Source organism: Haliotis rufescens, unplaced genomic scaffold, assembly GCF_023055435.1.
Source record: "Haliotis rufescens isolate VD_foot unplaced genomic scaffold, xgHalRufe1.0.p SCAF_1, whole genome shotgun sequence".
Classification (NCBI taxonomy): domain Eukaryota; kingdom Metazoa; phylum Mollusca; class Gastropoda; order Lepetellida; family Haliotidae; genus Haliotis; species Haliotis rufescens.
In genome coordinates this window covers 46,922,409-46,946,662 of record NW_025963779.1, presented here as the reverse complement: position 1 = coordinate 46,946,662, position 24,254 = coordinate 46,922,409, and the positions used below count along the sequence as shown (strand labels likewise).

At 46.3% G+C, this 24,254-nt stretch overlaps 1 protein-coding gene across 1 annotated transcript in view; it reads left to right on the top strand.

Annotated features, from left to right (window-relative positions):
- LOC124136465 overlaps nucleotides 1-23,958 on the top strand; it is a 34,748-nt gene extending 10,790 nt beyond the window's left edge. Inside the window, exon 2 of the mRNA XM_046502386.2 lies at nucleotides 21,365-23,958. Coding sequence (XP_046358342.1) covers nucleotides 21,387-22,478 — 1,092 coding nt within the window. The 5' untranslated portion in view covers nucleotides 21,365-21,386 and the 3' untranslated portion in view covers nucleotides 22,479-23,958. The remainder of the gene's footprint in view (nucleotides 1-21,364) is intronic.
- The last annotated feature ends 296 nt before the right edge of the window (nucleotides 23,959-24,254 follow it).

The following is a 24,254-nucleotide window of genomic DNA, read 5'->3' as shown; positions in this document are numbered from 1 at the left end:
TGGTGGTAATCTAGGCCAACACCTAATATGTACTCCCTGGTGGTAATCTGGGCTGCCACCTAATACTCCCTGGTGGTAATCTAGGCCAACACTTAATATGTACTCCCTGGTGGTTATCTGGGCTGCCACCTAATACTCCCTGGTGGTAATCTAGGCCAACACTTAATATGTACTGCCTGGTGGAAGTCTAGGCCAACAACTAATATGTACTCCCTGGTGGTAATCTAGGCCAACACTTAATATGTACTCCCTGGTGGTTATCTGGGCTGCCACCTAATACTCCCTGGTGGTAATCTAGGCCAACACTTAATATGTACTCCCTGGTGGTAATCTAGGCTGACACTTAATATGTACTCCCTGGTGGTAATCTGGGCTGCCACCTAATACTCCCTGGTGGTAATCTGGGCTGACACCTAATATGTACCCCCTGGTGGTTATCTGGGCTGCCACCTAATAGTCCCTGGTGGTAATCTAGGCCAACACTTAATATGTACTCCCTGGTGGTAATCTAGGCCAACACTTAATATGTACTCCCTGGTGGTAATCTAGGCCAACACTTAATATGTACTCCCTGGTGGTAATCTGGGCTGCCACCTAATATGTACTCCCTGGTGGTAATCTAGGCCAACACTTAATATGTACTCCCTGGTGGTAATCTAGGCTGACACTTAATATGTACTCCCTGGTGGTAATCTGGGCTGCCACCTAATATGTACCCCCTGGTGTTAATCTGGACCAACACCTAATATGTACTCCCTGGTGGTAATCTGGGCTGCCACCTAATATGTAATCCCTAGTGGTAATCTAGGCCAACACCTAATATGTACTCCCTGGTGGTAATCTAGGCTGCCACCTAATATGAACTCCCTAGTGGTTATCTAGGCTGACACTTAATATGTACCCCCTGGTGTTAATCTAGGCCAACACCTAATATGTACTCCCTGGTGGTAATCTAGGCTGCCACCTTATATGTACTCCCTTGTGGTAATCTAGGCTGACACCTAATATGTACTCCCTGGTGGTAGTCTAGGCCAACACCTAATATGTACTCCCTGGTGGTAATCTGGGCTGCCACCTAAAATGTACTTCCTGGTGGTAATCTAGGCCAACACTTAATATGTACTCCCTGGTGGTAGTCTAGGCCAACACCTAATAAGTACTCCCTGGTGGTAATCTGGGCTGCCACCTAATATACACTCCCTGGTGGTAATCTGGGCTGCCACTTAATATGTACCTTCTGGTGGTAATCTAGCCCAACACTTAATATGTACTCTCTTGTGGTAATCTAGGCCAACACCGAATATGTACTCCCTGGTGGTAATCTAGGCTGTCACCTAATATGTACTCCCTTGTGATAATCTGGGCTGCCACCTAATATGTACTCCCTGGTGGTAATCTGGGCTGCCACCTAATATGTACTCCCTGGTGGTAGTCTAGGCCAACACTTAATATGTACTCACGGGTGGTAATCTAGGCTGCCACCTAATATGTACTCCCTGGTGGTAGTCTAGGCCAACACCTAATTTGTACTCCCTGGTGGTAGTCTAGGCCAACACCTAATATGTACTCCCTGGTGGTAATCTGGGCTGCCACCTAATGTGTACTCCCTGGTGGTAATCTGGGCCAACACTAAATATGTACTCCCTGGTGGTAATCTGGGCTGCCACCTAATATGTACTCCCTGGTGGTAATCTAGCCCAACACTTAATATGTACTCTCTTGTGGTAATCTAGGGCACCACCTAATATGTACTCCCTGGTGGTAGTCTAGGCTGCCACCTTATATGTACTCCCTGGTGGTAATCTAGGCCAACACCTAATATGTACTCCCTGGTGGTAATCTAGGCCAACACCTAATATGTACCCCCTGGTGGTAATCTAGGCCAACACTAAATATGTACTCCCTGGTGGTAATCTGGGCTGCCACCTTATATGTACTCCCTGGTGGTAGTCTAGGCCAACACCTAATATGTACTCCCTGGTGGTAATCTAGGCCAACACCTAATATGTACTCCCTGGTGGTAATCTGGGCTGACACCTAATATGTACTCCCTGGTGGTAGTCTAGGCCAACACCTAATATGTACTCCCTGGTGGTAATCTGGGCCAACACCTTATATGTACTCCCTGGTGGTAATCTGGGCCAACACCTTATATGTACTCCCTGGTGGTAATCTAGGCCAACACCTTAAATGTACTCCCTGGTGGTAATCTGGGCTGCCACCTAATATGTACTCCCTGGTGGTAATCTAGGCCAACACCTAATATGTACTCCCTGGTGGTAGTCTAGGCCGCCACCTAATATGTACTCCCTGGTGGTAATCTAGGCCAACACCTTATATGTACTCCCTGGTGGTAGTCTAGGCTGCCACCTAATATGTACTCCCTGCTGGTATTCTAGGCTGCCACCTAATATGTACTCCCTGGTGGTAGTCTAGGCCAACACCTAATATGTACTCCCTGGTGGTAATCTAGGCCAACACCTAATATGTACTCCCTGGTGGTAGTCTAGGCCAACACTAAATATGTACTCCCTGGTGGTAATCTGGGCTGCCACCTAATATGTACTCCCTGGTGGTTATCTAGGCCAACACCTAATATGTACTCCCTGGTGGTAATCTGGGCTGCCACCTAATATGTACTCCCTGGTGGTAGTCTAGGCTGCCACCTAATATGTACTCCCTGGTGGTAGTCTAGGCCAACACCTAATATGTACTCCCTGGTGGTAATCTAGGCCAACACCTAATATGTACTCCCTGGTGGTAGTCTAGGCCAACACCTAATATGTACTCCCTGGTGGTAATCTTTGCCAACACCTAATATGTACTCCCTGGTGGTAATCTGGGCTGCCACCTAATATGTACTCCCTGGTGGTAGTCTAGGCCAACACCTAATATGTACTCCCTGGTGGTAATCTAGGCCAACACCTAATATGTATTCCCTGGTGGTAGTCTAGGCCAACACCTAATATGTACTCCCTGGTGGTAATCTGGGCTGACACCTAATATGTACTCCCTGGTGGTAATCTAGGCCAACACTTAAAATGTACTCCCTGGTGGTAATCTGGACCAACACCTAATATGTACTCCCTGGTGGTAGTCTAGGCCAACACCTAATATGTACTCCCTGGTGGTAATCTGGGCCAACACCTAATATGTACCCCCTGGTGTTAATCTAGGCCAACACCTAATATGTACTCCCTGGTGGTAATCTAGGCCAACAACTAATATGTACTCCCTGCTGGTATTCTGGGCCAACACCTAATATGTACTCCCTGGTGGTAATCTAGGCCAACACCTAAAATGTACTCCCTGGTGGTAATCTAGGCTGACACTTAATATGTACTCGCTGGTGGTATTCTTGGCTGCCACCTAATATGTACTCCCTGGTGGTAATCTAGGCCAACACTAAATATGTACTCCCTGGTGGTAATCTGGGCTGCCACCTAAAATGTACTCCCTGGTGGTAGTCTAGGCCAACACTAAATATGTACTCCCTGGTGGTAATCTAGGCCAACACTAAATATGTACTCCCTGGTGGTAATCTAGGCCAACACCTAATATGTACTCCCTAGTGGTAATCTGGGCTGCCACCTAATATGTACTCCCTGGTGGTAACCTTGGCCAACACCTAATATGTACTCCCTGGTGGTAATCTAGGCCAACACCTAATATGTACTCCCTGGTGGTAATCTGGGCTGCCACCTAATATGTACTCCCTGGTGGTTATCTAGGCCAACACCTAATATGTACTCCCTGGTGGTAGTCTGGGCCAACACCTAATATGTACTCCCTGGTGGTAATCTAGGCCAACACCTAAAATGTACTCCCTGAGGGTAATCTAGGCTGACACTTAATATGTACTCGCTGGTGGTATTCTTGGCTGCCACCTAATATGTACTCCCTGGCGGTAATCTAGGCCAACACTAAATATGTACTCCCTGGTGGTAATCTGGGCTGCCACCTAAAATGTACTCCCTGGTGGTAATCTAGGCCAACACCTAATATGTACTCCCTGGTGGTAGTCTAGGCCAACACCTAATATGTACTCCCTGGTGGCAATCTTGGCCAACACCTCATATGTACTCCCTGGTGGTAGTCTGGGCTGCCACCTTATATGTACTCCCTGGTGGTAATCTGGGCAGCCACCTAATATGTACTCCCTGGTGGTAGTCTAGGCCAACACCTAATATGTACTCCCTGGTGGTAATCTGGGCCAACACCTAATATGTACCCCCTGGTGTTAATCTAGGCCAACACCTAATATGTACTCCCTGGTGGTAATCTAGGCTGACACTTAATATGTACTCGCTGGTAGTATTCTTGGCTGCCACCTAATATGTACTCCCTGGTGGTAATCTAGGCCAACACCTAATATGTACTCCCTGGTGGTAATCTAGGCCAACACCTAATATGTACCCCCTGGTGGTAATCTAGGCCAACACTAAATATGTACTCCCTGGTGGTAATCTGGGCTGCCACCTTATATGTACTCCCTGGTGGTAGTCTAGGCCAACACCTAATATGTACTCCCTGGTGGTAATCTAGGCCAACACCTAATATGTACTCCCTGGTGGTAATCTGGGCTGACACCTAATATGTACTCCCTGGTGGTAGTCTAGGCCAACACCTAATATGTACTCCCTGGTGGTAATCTGGGCCAACACCTTATATGTACTCCCTGGTGGTAATCTGGGCCAACACCTTATATGTACTCCCTGGTGGTAATCTAGGCCAACACCTTAAATGTACTCCCTGGTGGTAATCTGGGCTGCCACCTAATATGTACTCCCTGGTGGTAATCTAGGCCAACACCTAATATGTACTCCCTGGTGGTAGTCTAGGCCGCCACCTAATATGTACTCCCTGGTGGTAATCTAGGCCAACACCTTATATGTACTCCCTGGTGGTAGTCTAGGCTGCCACCTAATATGTACTCCCTGCTGGTATTCTAGGCTGCCACCTAATATGTACTCCCTGGTGGTAGTCTAGGCCAACACCTAATATGTACTCCCTGGTGGTAATCTAGGCCAACACCTAATATGTACTCCCTGGTGGTAGTCTAGGCCAACACTAAATATGTACTCCCTGGTGGTAATCTGGGCTGCCACCTAATATGTACTCCCTGGTGGTTATCTAGGCCAACACCTAATATGTACTCCCTGGTGGTAATCTGGGCTGCCACCTAATATGTACTCCCTGGTGGTAGTCTAGGCTGCCACCTAATATGTACTCCCTGGTGGTAGTCTAGGCCAACACCTAATATGTACTCCCTGGTGGTAATCTAGGCCAACACCTAATATGTACTCCCTGGTGGTAGTCTAGGCCAACACCTAATATGTACTCCCTGGTGGTAATCTTTGCCAACACCTAATATGTACTCCCTGGTGGTAATCTGGGCTGCCACCTAATATGTACTCCCTGGTGGTAGTCTAGGCCAACACCTAATATGTACTCCCTGGTGGTAATCTAGGCCAACACCTAATATGTATTCCCTGGTGGTAGTCTAGGCCAACACCTAATATGTACTCCCTGGTGGTAATCTGGGCTGACACCTAATATGTACTCCCTGGTGGTAATCTAGGCCAACACTTAAAATGTACTCCCTGGTGGTAATCTGGACCAACACCTAATATGTACTCCCTGGTGGTAGTCTAGGCCAACACCTAATATGTACTCCCTGGTGGTAATCTGGGCCAACACCTAATATGTACCCCCTGGTGTTAATCTAGGCCAACACCTAATATGTACTCCCTGGTGGTAATCTAGGCCAACAACTAATATGTACTCCCTGCTGGTATTCTGGGCCAACACCTAATATGTACTCCCTGGTGGTAATCTAGGCCAACACCTAAAATGTACTCCCTGGTGGTAATCTAGGCTGACACTTAATATGTACTCGCTGGTGGTATTCTTGGCTGCCACCTAATATGTACTCCCTGGTGGTAATCTAGGCCAACACTAAATATGTACTCCCTGGTGGTAATCTGGGCTGCCACCTAAAATGTACTCCCTGGTGGTAGTCTAGGCCAACACTAAATATGTACTCCCTGGTGGTAATCTAGGCCAACACTAAATATGTACTCCCTGGTGGTAATCTAGGCCAACACCTAATATGTACTCCCTAGTGGTAATCTGGGCTGCCACCTAATATGTACTCCCTGGTGGTAACCTTGGCCAACACCTAATATGTACTCCCTGGTGGTAATCTAGGCCAACACCTAATATGTACTCCCTGGTGGTAATCTGGGCTGCCACCTAATATGTACTCCCTGGTGGTTATCTAGGCCAACACCTAATATGTACTCCCTGGTGGTAGTCTGGGCCAACACCTAATATGTACTCCCTGGTGGTAATCTAGGCCAACACCTAAAATGTACTCCCTGAGGGTAATCTAGGCTGACACTTAATATGTACTCGCTGGTGGTATTCTTGGCTGCCACCTAATATGTACTCCCTGGCGGTAATCTAGGCCAACACTAAATATGTACTCCCTGGTGGTAATCTGGGCTGCCACCTAAAATGTACTCCCTGGTGGTAATCTAGGCCAACACCTAATATGTACTCCCTGGTGGTAGTCTAGGCCAACACCTAATATGTACTCCCTGGTGGTAATCTTGGCCAACACCTCATATGTACTCCCTGGTGGTAGTCTGGGCTGCCACCTTATATGTACTCCCTGGTGGTAATCTGGGCAGCCACCTAATATGTACTCCCTGGTGGTAGTCTAGGCCAACACCTAATATGTACTCCCTGGTGGTAATCTGGGCCAACACCTAATATGTACCCCCTGGTGTTAATCTAGGCCAACACCTAATATGTACTCCCTGGTGGTAATCTAGGCTGACACTTAATATGTACTCGCTGGTAGTATTCTTGGCTGCCACCTAATATGTACTCCCTGGTGGTAATCTAGGCCAACACTAAATATGTACTCCCTGGTGGTAATCTGGGCTGCCACCTAATATGTACTCCCTGGTGGTAATCTAGGCCAACACTTAATATGTACTCCCTGGTGGTAATCTAGGCCAACACCTAATATGTACTCCCTGGTGGTAATCTAGGCCAACACTTAAATATGTACTCCCTGGTGGAAGTCTAGGCTGACACTTAATATGTACTCGCTGGTGGTATTCTTGGCTGCCACCTAATATGTACTCCCTGGTGGTAATCTAGGCCAACACCTAATATGTACTCCCTGGTGGTAGTCTGGGCAAACACCTAATATGTACTCCCTGGTGGTAATCTGGGCTGCCACCTAATATGTACTCCCTGGTGGTAATCTAGGCCAACACCTAATATGTACCCCCTGGTGGTAATCTAGGCCAACACCTAATATGTACTCCCTGGTGGTAATCTGGGCTGCCACCTTATATGTACTCCCTGGTGGTAGTCTAGGCCAACACCTAATATGTACTCCCTGGTGGTAATCTAGGCCAACACCTAATGTGTACTCCCTGGTGGTAATCTGGGCTGACACCTAATATGTACTCCCTGGTGGTAATCTAGGCCAACACTTAAAATGTACTCCCTGGTGGTAATCTGGACCAACACCTAATATGTACTCCCTGGTGGTAGTCTAGGCCAACACCTAATATGTACTCCCTGGTGGTAATCTAGGCCAACACCTAATATGTACTCCCTGGTGGTAGTCTGGGCCAACACCTAATATGTACCCCCTGGTGTTAATCTAGGCCAACACCTAATATGTACTCCCTGGTGGTAATCTAGGCCAACACCTAATATGTACTCCCTGCTGGTATTCTGGGCCAACACCTAATATGTACTCCCTGGTGGTAGTCTAGGCTGACACTTAATATGTACTCGCTGGTGGTATTCTTGACTGCCACCTAATATGTACTCCTTGGTGGTAATCTAGGCCAACACTAAATATGTACTCCCTGGTGGTAATCTGGGCTGCCACCTAAAATGTACTCCCTGGTGGTAATCTAGGCCAACACTAAATATGTACTCCCTGGTGGTAATCTGGGCTGCCACCTAAAATGTACTCCCTGGTGGTAATCTAGGCCAACACTAAATATGTACTCCCTGGTGGTAATCTAGGCCAACACCTAATATGTACTCTCTAGTGGTAATCTGGGCTGCCACCTAATGTGTACTCCCTGGTGGTAACCTTGGCCAACACCTAATATGTACTCCCTGGTGGTAATCTAGGCCAACAACTAATATGTACTCCCTTGTGGTAATCTGGGCTGCCACCTAATATGTACTCTCTGGTGGTAATCTGGGCTGCCACCTAATATGTACTCCCTGGTGGTAATCTGGGCCAACACCTAATATGTACTCCCTGGTGGTAATCTAGGCCAACACCTAATATGTACTCCCTGGTGGTAATCTAGGCCAACACCTAATATGTACTCCCTGGTGGTAATCTGGGCCAACACCTTATATGTACTCCCTGGTGGTAGTCTAGGCTGCCACCTCAAATGTACTCCCTGGTGGTAGTCTAGGCCAACACCTAATATGTACTCCCTGGTGGTAATCTGGGCGAACACCTTATATGTACTCCCTGGTGGTAATCTAGGCCAACACCTAAAATGTACTCCCTGGTGGTAATCTGGGCCGCCACCTAATATGTACTCCCTGGTGGTAATCTATAGGCTGCCACCTAATATGTACTCCCTGGTGGTAATCTAGGCCAACACCTTATATGTACTCCCTGGTGGTAGTGTAGGCTGCCACCTAATATGTACTCCCTGCTGGTATTCTAGGCTGCCACCTAATATGTACTCCCTGGTGGTAGTCTAGCCCAACACCTAATATGTACTCCCTGGTGGTAATCTAGGCCAACACCTAATATGTACTCCCTGGTGGTAGTCTAGGCCAACACTAAATATGTACTCCCTGGTGGTAATCTGGGCTGCCACCTAATATGTACTCCCTGGTGGTAATCTAGGCCAACACCTGATATGTACTCCCTGGTGGTAATCTGGGCTGCCACCTAATATGTACTCCCTGGTGGTAGTCTAGGCTGCCACCTAATATGTACTCCCTGGTGGTAGTCTAGGCCAACACCTAATATGTACTCCCTGGTGGTAATCTAGGCCAACACCTAATATGTACTCCCTGGTGGTAGTCTAGGCCAACACCTAATATGTACTCCCTGGTGGTAATCTTTGCCAACACCTAATATGTACTCCCTGGTGGTAATCTTGGCTGCCACCTAATATGTACTCCCTGGTGGTAGTCTAGGCCAACACCTAATATGTACTCCCTGGTGGTAATCTAGGCCAACACCTAATATGTATTCCCTGGTGGTAGTCTAGGCCAACACCTAATATGTACTCCCTGGTGGTAATCTGGGCTGACACCTAATATGTACTCCCTGGTGGTAATCTAGGCCAACACTTAAAATGTACTCCCTGGTGGTAATCTGGACCAACACCTAATATGTACTCCCTGGTGGTAGTCTAGGCCAACACCTAATATGTACTCCCTGGTGGTAATCTGGGCCAACACCTAATATGTACCCCCTGGTGTTAATCTAGGCCAACACCTAATATGTACTCCCTGGTGGTAATCTAGGCCAACAACTAATATGTACTCCCTGCTGGTATTCTGGGCCAACACCTAATATGTACTCCCTGGTGGTAATCTAGGCCAACACCTAAAATGTACTCCCTGGTGGTAATCTAGGTTGATACTTAATATGTACTCGCTGGTGGTATTCTTGGCTGCCACCTAATATGTACTCCCTGGTGGTAATCTAGGCCAACACTAAATATGTACTCCCTGGTGGTAATCTGGGCTGCCACCTAAAATGTACTCCCTGGTGGTAATCTAGGCCAACACTAAATATGTACTCCCTGGTGGTAATCTAGGCCAACACCTTATATGTACTCCCTAGTGGTAATCTGGGCTGCCACCTAATGTGTACTCCCTGGTGGTAACCTTGGCCAACACCTAATATGTACTCCCTGGTGTTAATCTAGGCCAACACCTAATATGTACTCCCTGGTGGTAATCTAGGCCAACACCTAATATGTACTCCCTGCTGGTATTCTGGGCCAACACCTAATATGTACTCCCTGGTGGTAGTCCAGGCTGACACTTAATATGTACTCGCTGGTGGTATTCTTGGCTGCCACCTAATATGTACTCCTTGGTGGTAATCTAGGCCAACACTAAATATGTACTCCCTGGTGGTAATCTGGGCTGCCACCTAATATGTACTCCCTGGTGGTAATCTGGGCTGCCACCTAATATGTACTCCCTGGTGGTAATCTGGGCCAACACCTAATATGTACTCCCTGGTGGTAATCTAGGCCAACACCTAATATGTACTCCCTGGTGGTAATCTAGGCCAACACCTAATATGTACTCCCTGGTGGTAATCTGGGCCAACACCTTATATGTACTCCCTGGTGGTAGTCTAGGCTGCCACCTAAAATGTACTCCCTGGTGGTAGTCTAGGCCAACACCTAATATGTACTCCCTGGTGGTAATCTGGGCCAACACCTTATATGTACTCCCTGGTGGTAATCTAGGCCAACACCTAAAATGTACTCCCTGGTGGTAATCTGGGCTGCCACCTAATATGTACTCCCTGGTGGTAATCTAGGCCAACACCTAATATGTACTCCCTGGTGGTAGTCTAGGCTGCCACCTAATATGTACTCCCTGGTGGTAATCTAGGCCAACACCTTATATGTACTCCCTGGTGGTAGTCTAGGCTGCCACCTAATATGTACTCCCTGCTGGTATTCTAGGCTGCCACCTAATATGTACTCCCTGGTGGTAGTCTAGGCCAACACCTAATATGTACTCCCTGGTGGTAATCTAGGCCAACACCTAATATGTACTCCCTGGTGGTAGTCTAGGCCAACACTAAATATGTACTCCCTGGTGGTAATCTGGGCTGCCACCTAATATGTACTCCCTGGTGGTAATCTAGGCCAACACCTAATATGTACTCCCTGGTGGTAATCTGGGCTGCCACCTAATATGTACTCCCTGGTGGTAGTCTAGGCTGCCACCTAATATGTACTCCCTGGTGGTAGTCTAGGCCAACACCTAATATGTACTCCCTGGTGGTAATCTAGGCCAACACCTAATATGTACTCCCTGGTGGTAGTCTAGGCCAACACCTAATATGTACTCCCTGGTGGTAATCTTTGCCAACACCTAATATGTACTCCCTGGTGGTAATCTGGGCTGCCACCTAATATGTACTCCCTGGTGGTAGTCTAGGCCAACACCTAATATGTACTCCCTGGTTGTAATCTAGGCCAACACCTAATATGTATTCCCTGGTGGTAGTCTAGGCCAACACCTAATATGTACTCCCTGGTGGTAATCTGGGCTGACACCTAATATGTACTCCCTGGTGGTAATCTAGGCCAACACTTAAAATGTACTCCCTGGTGGTAATCTGGACCAACACCTAATATGTACTCCCTGGTGGTAGTCTAGGCCAACACCTAATACGTACTCCCTGGTGGTAATCTGGGCCAACACCTAATATGTACCCCCTGGTGTTAATCTAGGCCAACACCTAATATGTACTCCCTGGTGGTAATCTAGGCCAACAACTAATATGTACTCCCTGCTGGTATTCTGGGCCAACACCTAATATGTACTCCCTGGTGGTAATCTAGGCCAACACCTAAAATGTACTCCCTGGTGGTAATCTAGGCTGACACTTAATATGTACTCGCTGGTGGTATTCTTGGCTGCCACCTAATATGTACTCCCTGGTGGTAATCTAGGCCAACACTAAATATGTACTCCCTGGTGGTAATCTGGGCTGCCACCTTAAATGTACTCCCTGGTGGTAATCTAGGCCAACACTAAATATGTACTCCCTGGTGGTAATCTAGGCCAACACCTAATATGTACTCCCTAGTGGTAATCTGGGCTGCCACCTAATATGTACTCCCTGGTGGTAACCTTGGCCAACACCTAATATGTACTCCCTGGTGGTAATCTAGGCCAACACCTAATATGTACTCCCTGGTGGTAATATGGGCTGTCACCTAATATGTACTCCCTGGTGGTTATCTAGGCCAACACCTAATATGTACTCCCTGGTGGTAGTCTGGGCCAACACCTAATATGTACTCCCTGGTGGTAATCTAGGCCAACACCTAAAATGTACTCCCTGAGGGTAATCTAGGCTGACACTTAATGTGTACTCGCTGGTAGTATTCTTGGCTGCCACCTAATATGTACTCCCTGGTGGTAATCTAGGCCAACACTAAATATGTACTCCCTGGTGGTAATCTAGGCCAACACCTAATATGTACTCCCTGGTGGTAATCTAGGCCAACACTTAATATGTACTCCCTGGTGGTAATCTAGGCCAACACCTAATATGTACTCCCTGGTGGTAATCTAGGCCAACACTTAAATATGTACTCCCTGGTGGTAGTCTGGGCCAACACCTAATATGTACTCCCTGGTGGTAATCTGGGCTGCCACCTAATATGTACTCCCTGGTGGTTATCTAGGCCAACACCTAATATGTACTCCCTGGTGGTAGTCTGGGCCAACACCTAATATGTACTCCCTGGTGGAAGTCTAGGCCAACACCTAATATGTACTCCCTGTTGGTAATCTAGGCCAACACCTAATATGTACTCCCTGGTGGTAGTCTGGGCCAACACCTAATATGTACTCCCTGGTGGTAATCTGGGCTGCCACCTAATATGTACTCCCTGGTGGTTATCTAGGCCAACACCTAATATGTACTCCCTGGTGGTAGTCTGGGCCAACACCTAATATGTACTCCCTGGTGGAAGTCTGGGCCAACACCTAAAATGTACTCCCTGGTGGTAATCTAGGCTGACACTTAATATGTACTCGCTGGTGGTATTCTTGGCTGCCACCTAATATGTACTCCCTGGTGGTAATCTAGGCCAACACTAAATATGTACTCCCTGGTGGTAATCTGGGCTGCCACCTAAAATGTACTCCCTGGTGGTAATCTAGGCCAACACCTAATATGTACTCCCTGGTGGTAGTCTAGGCCAACACCTAATATGTACTCCCTGGTGGTAATCTTGGCCAACACCTCATATGTACTCCCTGGTGGTAGTCTGGGCTGCCAACTTATATGTACTCCCTGGTGGTAATCTGGGCTGCCACCTAATATGTACTCCCTGGTGGTAGTCTAGGCCAACACCTAATATGTACTCCCTGGTGGTAATCTGGGCCAACACCTAATATGTACCCCCTGGTGTTAATCTAGGCCAACACCTAATATGTACTCCCTGGTGGTAATCTAGGCTGACACTTAATATGTACTCGCTGGTAGTATTCTTGGCTGCCACCTAATATGTACTCCCTGGTGGTAATCTAGGCCAACTCTAAATATGTACTCCCTGGTGGTAATCTGGGCTGCCACCTAATATGTACTCCCTGGTGGTAATCTAGGCCAACACTTAATATGTACTCCCTGGTGGTAATCTAGGCCAACACCTAATATGTACTCCCTGGTGGTAATCTAGGCCAACACTTAAATATGTACTCCCTGGTGGAAGTCTAGGCTGACACTTAATATGTACTCCCTGGTGGTATTCTTGGCTGCCACCTAATATGTACTCCCTGGTGGTAATCTAGGCCAACACCTAATATGTACTCCCTGGTGGTAGTCTGGGCCAACACCTAATATGTACTCCCTGGTGGTAATCTGGGCTGCCACCTAATATGTACTCCCTGGTGGTTATCTAGGCCAACATCTAATATGTACTCCCTGGTGGTAGTCTGGGCCAACACCTAATATGTACTCCCTGGTGGAAGTCTAGGCCAACACCTAAAATGTACTCCCTGGTGGTAATCTAGGCTGACACTTAATATGTACTCGCTGGTGGTATTCTTGGCTGCCACCTAATATGTACTCCCTGGTGGTAATCTAGGCCAACACTAAATATGTACTCCCTGGTGGTAATCTGGGCTGCCACCTAAAATGTACTCCCTGGTGGTAATCTAGGCCAACACCTAATATGTACTCCCTGGTGGTAGTCTAGGCCAACACCTAATATGTACTCCCTGGTGGTAGTCTTGGCCAACACCTCATATGTACTCCCTGGTGGTAGTCTGGGCTGCCACCTTATATGTACTCCCTGGTGGTAATCTGGGCTGCCACCTAATATGTACTCCCTGGTGGTAGTCTAGGCCAACACCTAATATGTACTCCCTGGTGGTAATCTGGGCCAACACCTAATATGTACCCCCTGGTGTTAATCTAGGCCAACACCTAATATGTACTCCCTGGTGGTAATCTAGGCCAACAACTAATATGTACTCCCTGCTGGTAATCTGGGCCAACACCTAATATGTACTCCCTGGTGGTAATCTAGGCCAACACCTAAAATGTACTCCCTGGAGGTAATCTGGGCTGCCACCTAATATGTACTCCCTGGTGGTATTCTTGGCTGCCACCTAATATGTACTCCCTGGTGGTAATCTAGGCCAACACTAAATATGTACTCCCTGGTGGTAATCTGGGCTGCCACCTTAAATGTACTCCCTGGTGGTAATCTAGGCCAACACTAAATATGTACTCCCTGGTGGTAATCTAGGCCAACACCTAATATGTACTCCCTAGTGGTAATCTGGGCTGCCACCTAATATGTACTCCCTGGTGGTAACCTTGGCCAACACCTAATATGTACTCCCTGGTGGTAATCTAGGCCAACACCTAATATGTACTCCCTGGTGGTAATCTGGGCTGTCACCTAATATGTACTCCCTGGTGGTTATCTAGGCCAACACCTAATATGTACTCCCTGGTGGTAGTCTGGGCCAACACCTAATATGTACTCCCTGGTGGTAATCTAGGCCAACACCTAAAATGTACTCCCTGAGGGTAATCTAGGCTGACACTTAATGTGTACTCGCTGGTAGTATTCTTGGCTGCCACCTAATATGTACTCCCTGGTGGTAATCTAGGCCAACACTAAATATGTACTCCCTGGTGGTAATCTGGGCTGCCACCTAATATGTACTCCCTGGTGGTAATCTAGGCCAACACCTAATATGTACTCCCTGGTGGTAATCTAGGCCAACACCTAATATGTACTCCCTGGTGGTAATCTAGGCCAACACTTAATATGTACTCCCTGGTGGTAATCTAGGCCAACACCTAATATGTACTCCCTGGTGGTAATCTAGGCCAACACTTAAATATGTACTCCCTGGTGGTAGTCTGGGCCAACACCTAATATGTACTCCCTGGTGGTAATCTGGGCTGCCACCTAATATGTACTCCCTGGTGGTTATCTAGGCCAACACCTAATATGTACTCCCTGGTGGTAGTCTGGGCCAACACCTAATATGTACTCCCTGGTGGAAGTCTAGGCCAACACCTAATATGTACTCCCTGTTGGTAATCTAGGCCAACACCTAATATGTACTCCCTGGTGGTAGTCTGGGCCAACACCTAATATGTACTCCCTGGTGGTAATCTGGGCTGCCACCTAATATGTACTCCCTGGTGGTTATCTAGGCCAACACCTAATATGTACTCCCTGGTGGTAGTCTGGGCCAACACCTAATATGTACTCCCTGGTGGAAGTCTGGGCCAACACCTAAAATGTACTCCCTGGTGGTAATCTAGGCTGACACTTAATATGTACTCGCTGGTGGTATTCTTGGCTGCCACCTAATATGTACTCCCTGGTGGTAATCTAGGCCAACACTAAATATGTACTCCCTGGTGGTAATCTGGGCTGCCACCTAAAATGTACTCCCTGGTGGTAATCTAGGCCAACACCTAATATGTACTCCCTGGTGGTAGTCTAGGCCAACACCTAATATGTACTCCCTGGTGGTAATCTTGGCCAACACCTCATATGTACTCCCTGGTGGTAGTCTGGGCTGCCACCTTATATGTACTCCCTGGTGGTAATCTGGGCTGCCACCTAATATGTACTCCCTGGTGGTAGTCTAGGCCAACACCTAATATGTACTCCCTGGTGGTAATCTGGGCCAACACCTAATATGTACCCCCTGGTGTTAATCTAGGCCAACACCTAATATGTACTCCCTGGTGGTAATCTAGGCTGACACTTAATATGTACTCGCTGGTAGTATTCTTGGCTGCCACCTAATATGTACTCCCTGGTGGTAATCTAGGCCAACTCTAAATATGTACTCCCTGGTGGTAATCTGGGCTGCCACCTAATATGTACTCCCTGGTGGTAATCTAGGCCAACACTTAATATGTACTCCCTGGTGGTAATCTAGGCCAACACCTAATATGTACTCCCTGGTGGTAATCTAGGCCAACACTTAAATATGTACTCCCTGGTGGAAGTCTAGGCTGACACTTAATATGTACTCCCTGGTGGTATTCTTGGCTGCCACCTAATATGTACTCCCTGGTGGTAATCTAGGCCAACACCTAATATGTACTCCCTGGTGGTAATCTAGGCCAACACCTAATATGTACTCCCTGGTGGTAATCTGGGCTGCCACCTAATATGTACTCCCTGGTGGTTATCTAGGCCAACATCTAATATGTACTCCCTGGTGGTAGTCTGGGCCAACACCTAATATGTACTCCCTGGTGGAAGTCTAGGCCAACACCTAAAATGTACTCCCTGGTGGTAATCTAGGCTGACACTTAATATGTACTCGCTGGTGGTATTCTTGGCTGCCACCTAATATGTACTCCCTGGTGGTAATCTAGGCCAACACTAAATATGTACTCCCTGGTGGTAATCTGGGCTGCCACCTAAAATGTACTCCCTGGTGGTAATCTAGGCCAACACCTAATATGTACTCCCTGGTGGTAGTCTAGGCCAACACCTAATATGTCCTCCCTGGTGGTAGTCTTGGCCAACACCTCATATGTACTCCCTGGTGGTAGTCTGGGCTGCCACCTTATATGTACTCCCTGGTGGTAATCTGGGCTGCCACCTAATATGTACTCCCTGGTGGTAGTCTAGGCCAACACCTAATATGTACTCCCTGGTGGTAATCTGGGCCAACACCTAATATGTACCCCCTGGTGTTAATCTAGGCCAACACCTAATATGTACTCCCTGGTGGTAATCTAGGCCAACAACTAATATGTACTCCCTGCTGGTAATCTGGGCCAACACCTAATATGTACTCCCTGGTGGTAATCTAGGCCAACACCTAAAATGTACTCCCTGGAGGTAATCTGGGCTGCCACCTAATATGTACTCCCTGGTGGTATTCTTGGCTGCCACCTAATATGTACTCCCTGGTGGTAATCTAGGCCAACACTAAATATGTACTCCCTGGAGGTAATCTGGGCTGCCACCTAATATGTACTCCCTGGTGGTAATCTAGGCCAACACTAAATATGTACTCCCTGGTGGTAGTCTAGGCCAACACCTAATATGTACTCCCTAGTGGTTCTCTGGGCTGCCACCTAATGTGTACTCCCTGGTGGTAACCTTGGCCAACACCTAATATGTACTCCCTGGTGGTAATCTAGGCCAACACCTAATATGTACTCCCTGGTGGTAATCTGGGCTGCCACCTAATATGTACTCCCTGGTAGTTATCTAGGCCAACACCTAATATGTACTCCCTGGTGGTAGTCTGGGCCAACACTTAATATGTACCCCCTGGTGTTAATCTAGGCCAACACCTAATATGTACTCCCTGGTGGTAATCTAGGCCAACAACTAATATGTACTCCCTGCTGGTATTCTGGGCCAACACCTAATATGTACTCCCTGGTGGTAATCTAGGCCAACACCTAAAATGTACTCCCTGGTGGTAATCTAGGCTGACACTTAATATGTACTCGCTGGTGGTATTCTTGGCTGCCACCTAATATGTACTCCCTGGTGGTAATCTAGGCCAACACTAAATATGTACTCCCTGGTGGTAATCTGGGCTGCCACCTAAAATGTACTCCCTGGTGGTAATCTAGGCGAACACTAAATATGTACTCCCTGGTGGTAATCTAGGCCAACACCTAATATGTACTCCCTAGTGGTAATCTGGGCTGCCACCTAATGTGTACTCCCTGGTGGTAACCTTGGCCAACACCTAATATGTACTCCCTGGTGGTAATCTAGGCCAACACCTAATATGTACTCCTTGGTGGTAATCTGGGCTGCCACCTAATATGTACTCCCTGGTGGTTATCTAGGCCAACACCTAATATGTACTCCCTGGTGGTAGTCTGGGCCAACACCTAATATGTACTCCCTGGTGGTAATCTAGGCCAACACATAATATGTACTCCCTGGTGGTAATTGGCTGCCACCTAATATGTACTCCCTGGTGGTAATCTAGGCCAACACCTAATATGTACTCCCTAGTGGTAATCTGGGCTGCCACCTAATGTGTACTCCCTGGTGGTAACCTTGGCCAACACCTAATATGTACTCCCTAGTGGTAATCTGGGCTGCCACCTAATGTGTACTCCCTGGTGGTAACCTTGGCCAACACCTAATATGTACTCCCTGATGGTAATCTAGGCCAACAACTAATATGTACTCCCTTGTGGTAATCCTGGCTGCCACCTAATATGTACTCCCTGGTGGTAATCTGGGCTGCCACCTAATATGTACTCCCTGGTGGTAGTCTAGGCCAACACCTAATATGTACTCCCTGGTGGTAATCTAGGCCAACACCTAATATGTACTCCCTGGTGGTAGTCTAGGCCAACACCTAATATGTACTCCCTGGTGGAAGTCTAGGCCAACACCTAATATGTACACCCTGGTGGTAATCTGGGCTGCCACCTAATATGTACTCCCTGGTGGTAACCTTGGCCAACACCTAATATGTACTCCCTGGTGGTAATCTAGGCCAACAACTAATATGTACTCCCTGGTGGTAATCTGGGCCAACAACTAATATGTACTCCCTTGTGGTAATCCTGGCTGCCACCTAATATGTACTCCCTGGTGGTAATCTAGGCCAACACTAAATATGTACTCCCTGCTGGTATTCTGGACCAACACCTAATATGTACTCCCTGGTGGTAGTCTAGGCCAACACCTAATATGTTCTCCCTGGTGGTAATCTGGGCCAACACCTAATATGTACTCCCTGGTGGTAATCTGGGCTGCCACCTAATATGTACTCCCTGGTGGTAATCTAGGCCAACACCTAATATGTACTCCCTGGTGGTAATCTGGGCTGCCACCTAATATGTACTCCCTGGTGGTAATCTAGGCTGACACTTAATATGTACCCCCTGGTGTTAATCTAGGCCAACACCTTATATGTACTCCCTGGTGGTAATCTAGGCTGACACTTAATATGTACCCCCTGGTGGTAGTCTGGGCCAACACTTAATATGTACTCCCTGGTGGTAATCTGGGCTGACACTTAATATGTACCCCCTGGTGTTAATCTAGGCCAACACCTAATATGTACTCCCTGGTGGTAATCTAGGCTGACACTTAATATGTACTCCCTGCTGGTATTCTGGGCCAACACCTAAAATGTACTCCCTGGTGGTAATCTAGGCCAACACCTAATATGTACTCCCTGGTGGTATTCTGGGCCAACACCTAATATGTACTCCCTGGTGGTAATCTAGGCCAACACCTAAAATGTACTCCCTGGTGGTAATCTAGGCTGACACTTAATATGTACTCGCTGGTAGTATTCTTGGCTGCCACCTAATATGTACTCCCTGGTGGTAATCTAGGCCAACACTAAATATGTACTCCCTGGTGGTAATCTGGGCTGCCACCTAATATGTACTCCCTGGTGGTAATCTAGGCCAACACTTAATATGTACTCCCTGGTGGTAATCTAGGCCAACACCTAATATGTACTCCCTGGTGGTAATCTATGCTGCCACCTAATGTGTACTCCCTGGTGGTAATCTAGGCCAACACTTAATATGTACTCCCTGGTGGTAATCTAGGCCAACACCTGATATGAACTCCCTGGTGGTAATCTAGGCTGCCACTTAAAGTGTACTCCATGGTGGTTGGTGTTCTATCCATTTTTGCCTGGTACAGATTTATGACTGGATCGTGTAGTTTTCTAGTCGGTGCTCTATCCATAAGCCTGGTACAGATTTATGACTGGATCCTGTAGTTTTCTAGTATTTGCTCTATCCATAAGCCTGGTACAGATTTATGACTGGATCCTGTAGTTTTCTAGTCGGTGCTCTATCCATAAGCCTGGTACAGATTTATGACTGGATGATGTAGTTTTCTTGTCGGTGGTCTATCCATAAGCCTGGTACAGATTTATGACTGGATCGTTTAGTTTTCTAGTCGGTGCTCTACCCATAAGCCTGGTACAGATTTATGACTGGATCCTGTAGTTTTCTAGTATTTGCTCTATCCATAAGCCTGGTACAGATTTATGACTGGATCCTGTAGTTTTCTAGTATTTGCTCTATCCATAAGCCTGGTACAGATTTATGACTGGATCCTGTAGTTTTCTAGTCAGTGTTCTATCCATAAGCCTGGTACAGATTTATGACTGGATCATGTAGTTTTCTAGTCGGTGCTCTATCCATAAGCCTGGTACAGATTTATGACTGGATCGTTTAGTTTTCTAGTCGGTGCTCTATCCATAAGCCTGGTACAGATTTATGACTGGATCATTTAGTTTTCTTGTCGGTGCTCTATCCATAAGCCTGGTACAGATTTATGACTGGATCGTTTAGTTTTCTAGTCGGTGCTCTATCCATAAGTCTGGTACAGATTTATGACTGGATCCTGTAGTTTTCTAGTCGGTGCTCTATCCATAAGCCTGGTACAGATTTATGACTGGATCATGTAGTTTTCTTGTCGGTGCTCTATCCATAAGCCTGGTACAGATTTATGACTGGATCATGTAGTTTTCTTGTCGGTGCTCTATCCATAAGCCTGGTATAGATTTATGACTGGATCGTTTAGTTTTCTAGTCGGTGCTCTATCCATAAGCCTGGTACAGATTTATGACTGGATCATGTAGTTTTCTAGTCGGTGTTTCTATCCATAAGCCTGGTGCATATTTATGACTTGATCATTTGTTTTCTAGTGGGTGTTTTTATCCATAAGCCTAGTACAGATTTATGACTGGATCATGTAGTTTTCTAGTATTTGCTCTATCCATAAGCCTGGTACTGATTTATGACTGGATCATTTAGTTTTCTAGTCGGTGCTCTATTCATAAGCCTGGTACAGATTTATGACTGGATTGTTATGAATTTCTACAATATTACACCGTACAATCATTGATGCAAATTGAAAAACACTGTAGAAGATTGTTTTGTATATGTATACAGAGCATATTTGAATATTGATGCTGACTAATGCTGAACTGTTGGTTGCATATCCAGATGAGCTACAGTGCTGTGGTTCTATTTTTGTGTTTAATTATAACAGCACTATTTTGTTTGCTGTAAGAGTTGATTCACCTCTTGAACTGCATAACCTATTTGTGTGCTTTATAATTATAGGTCTACAACAAACATACCAGCCATGAATGTCCAGCTGGATAATTCCTGTGGTTTCTTCCTTCCTATGTTAACAATGAAGCGGTGTCTACGTCTCTTATTCATTGCGACAATAATACTTGGTGTGTTTAGACTGTTGTACATACTATTTGCCAAACAAGTGTATGGCGAGCCCAAACTCCACCCACGTCTGCTCTGGTCAAAGCGCTACCTTCCGTCTGAGGGCCACCAGAAGGGAAGTTTCAGTGTTCAGCTAATAAACCTGAGAGTTATTGTTCTCACCTATAATCGAGCAGAAGCTTTGACAAGGTGCCTGGCATCGTTGAATGAGGCCGAGTACTATGGTGACACGGTTCACATTGATGTTTGGATCGACCGCTCAAAGAACGGAGACATAGATGATTATACCTATACAGCAGCCTTGCTGTGCCAGTTTAAGTTTGGCACTATTACTGTGCATAACCACACACGCCATGTCGGAATATACGGACAGTGGATTGGTACATGGAAAGTAAAAGAGCAAACTGAAGAAATCGCTATTTTCCTTGAAGACGATCTCACAGTATCGAAGTACTTCTACAAGTGGCTGAAGGCAGTTCATGCAAAGTATGACTCAGTTGCCAACATAAATGGCTATTCCACACAGGGGATGAGCATGAAGCACTCTGGTGATCCTGGATGGCTCCAGGTACCGCAATCAGAAGTGGTCTTCAGCTATCCAGTATTAGGGACTTGGGGATTTTCACCCAGCCGGAAGAATTGGATTGGATTTTTGAATTGGTATCAGATTGCAGCTTCTAATGCTTCTTTTCATCCATTGGTGCCTGGTCTGAAACCGTCTGAATGGTACAACAGTTTTATCAAGTCAGGCAGGACTGACTCGATGTGGTCAATGTGGCACATCTATTATGCACACATGAATAATGAGCTCACAATATATCCGAATTTGCCTCTCAGACAAGGCTTGACAACGAATGGGAACGAAAAAGGGTTGCATTTCTCTGCGAAACAGAAAACACAAGCAGGCACAGCCCTTGATAAATGGAATGATAAATACAGTGCCCTTCCTGCAGTCCCAGTCCAGCTTGACACTCACGGCAGAGTGGTGAGGTCATGACAGTACCAGTATGTTTCTTGATCTGCTGGTCCATTCAGTGTTGTTGCGAAGGACATGCAGCTTGTCAGGTCTTCACAGAACTAATACTTGGTACATGTGGCTTGTCAGGGCATAACAGAACTAATACTTGGTACATGCGGCTTGTCAGGGCATTACAGAACTAATACCTGGGACATGCGGCTTGTAAGGGCATTACAGAACTAATACCTGGTACATGGGGCTTGTCAGGGCATAACAGAACTAATACTTGGGACATGCGGCTTGTCAGGGCATAACAGAACTAATACCTGGGACATGTGGCTTGTCAGGGCATAGTAGAACTAATACTTAGGACATGTAGCTTGTCAGGGCATAACAGAACTAATACCTGGGACATGTGGCTTGTCAGGGCATAACAGAACTAATACTTGGGACATGTAGCTTGTCAGGGCATAACAGAACTAATACCTGGGACATGTGGCTTGTCAGGGCATAACAGAACTAATACTTGGGACATGTAGCTTGTCAGGGCATAACAGAACTAATACCTGGGACATGTGGCTTGTCAGGGCATAACAGAACTAATACCTGGGACATGCGGCTTGTCAGGGCATTACAGAACTAATACCTGGGACATGCGGCTTGTCAGGGCATAACAGAACTAATACTTGGGACATGTGGCTTGTTGGGGCATAACAGAACTAATACTTGGGACATGTGGCTTGTCAGGGCATAACAGAACTAATACCTGGGACATGTGGCTTGTCAGGGCATTACAGAACTAATACTTGGTACATGCAGCTTGTTAGTAGGTAAAGACATTATTTTATTCACTTTCAGCACTTCAGGCACTTTGAAGTCAGGAGAAGAAGACCCCTGTTATGTCATTTATTTAGTTTTGTGAAACAAAAGCGAACACATTACCGCTGGCATGTTAACACAGAAAATAAGATGTCATTGTAAATGGTTTTTATGAACGTAAACTTCCCAATTGCCCTGGTGCTTTCTACAGCAAGAAACTGTATGTATGTCTCCTTACTGACTCTTACAAAGTAAGAATATGTAGCAGTGGAATGACCAGATATGCGAATGTATTTTAGTATTGACAGAGAGGGCTGTTAGAAATTAACAGAATTATTAAGGTAAATGCATGTATCGCTATAAGAACAGATTACTCACCACATGCTACACAACACACGCAATAGAGGCCGACAGTGGTTGATATTAGATTGGAAACGCTCGAATGATGAGTAATTAATCACTAATCGAGGTCATATTGTATACATCAGTAAAGGAGGAAAAATCTAGAAATATTTATCCAGAATTTGTATGTGCAAGAAATTGTTTGGTAGACAGGGAAAAAACTAATTTGCAAAGGGTTGTTTCGGATTTTCTCTCTACTTCAAAAGTACTTCTTTTATATACGTTCTTGTGTGTATTCCTATTTGGGAGTCAATATGTAATATTGTAATATTACAGTGGAATAAAAATGATCATGTTCTCCAAGTTTGTTTATTTCCACTTCTCATTGCCTCTATGAAATGTGTAGTTGCTGCTTGATTGGTACCATGAGACTATGGTGAAATATGGAGTAATGATGGTTCACATTCAAAGTCGGACAGTAAATAAGGAAGTGGTTTTGATCACTTTTCAGTAGATTGTACTCTGTATGTATTGGGCTGTCATACACTCAGCTGACAAGATGGAAAGAAAATTGTAAGATTCACATGACACAACCTCGAGGGAACTTAAGAACATGCTGATTCCTGAGTTTTGCATGATCAGTACACATGGATA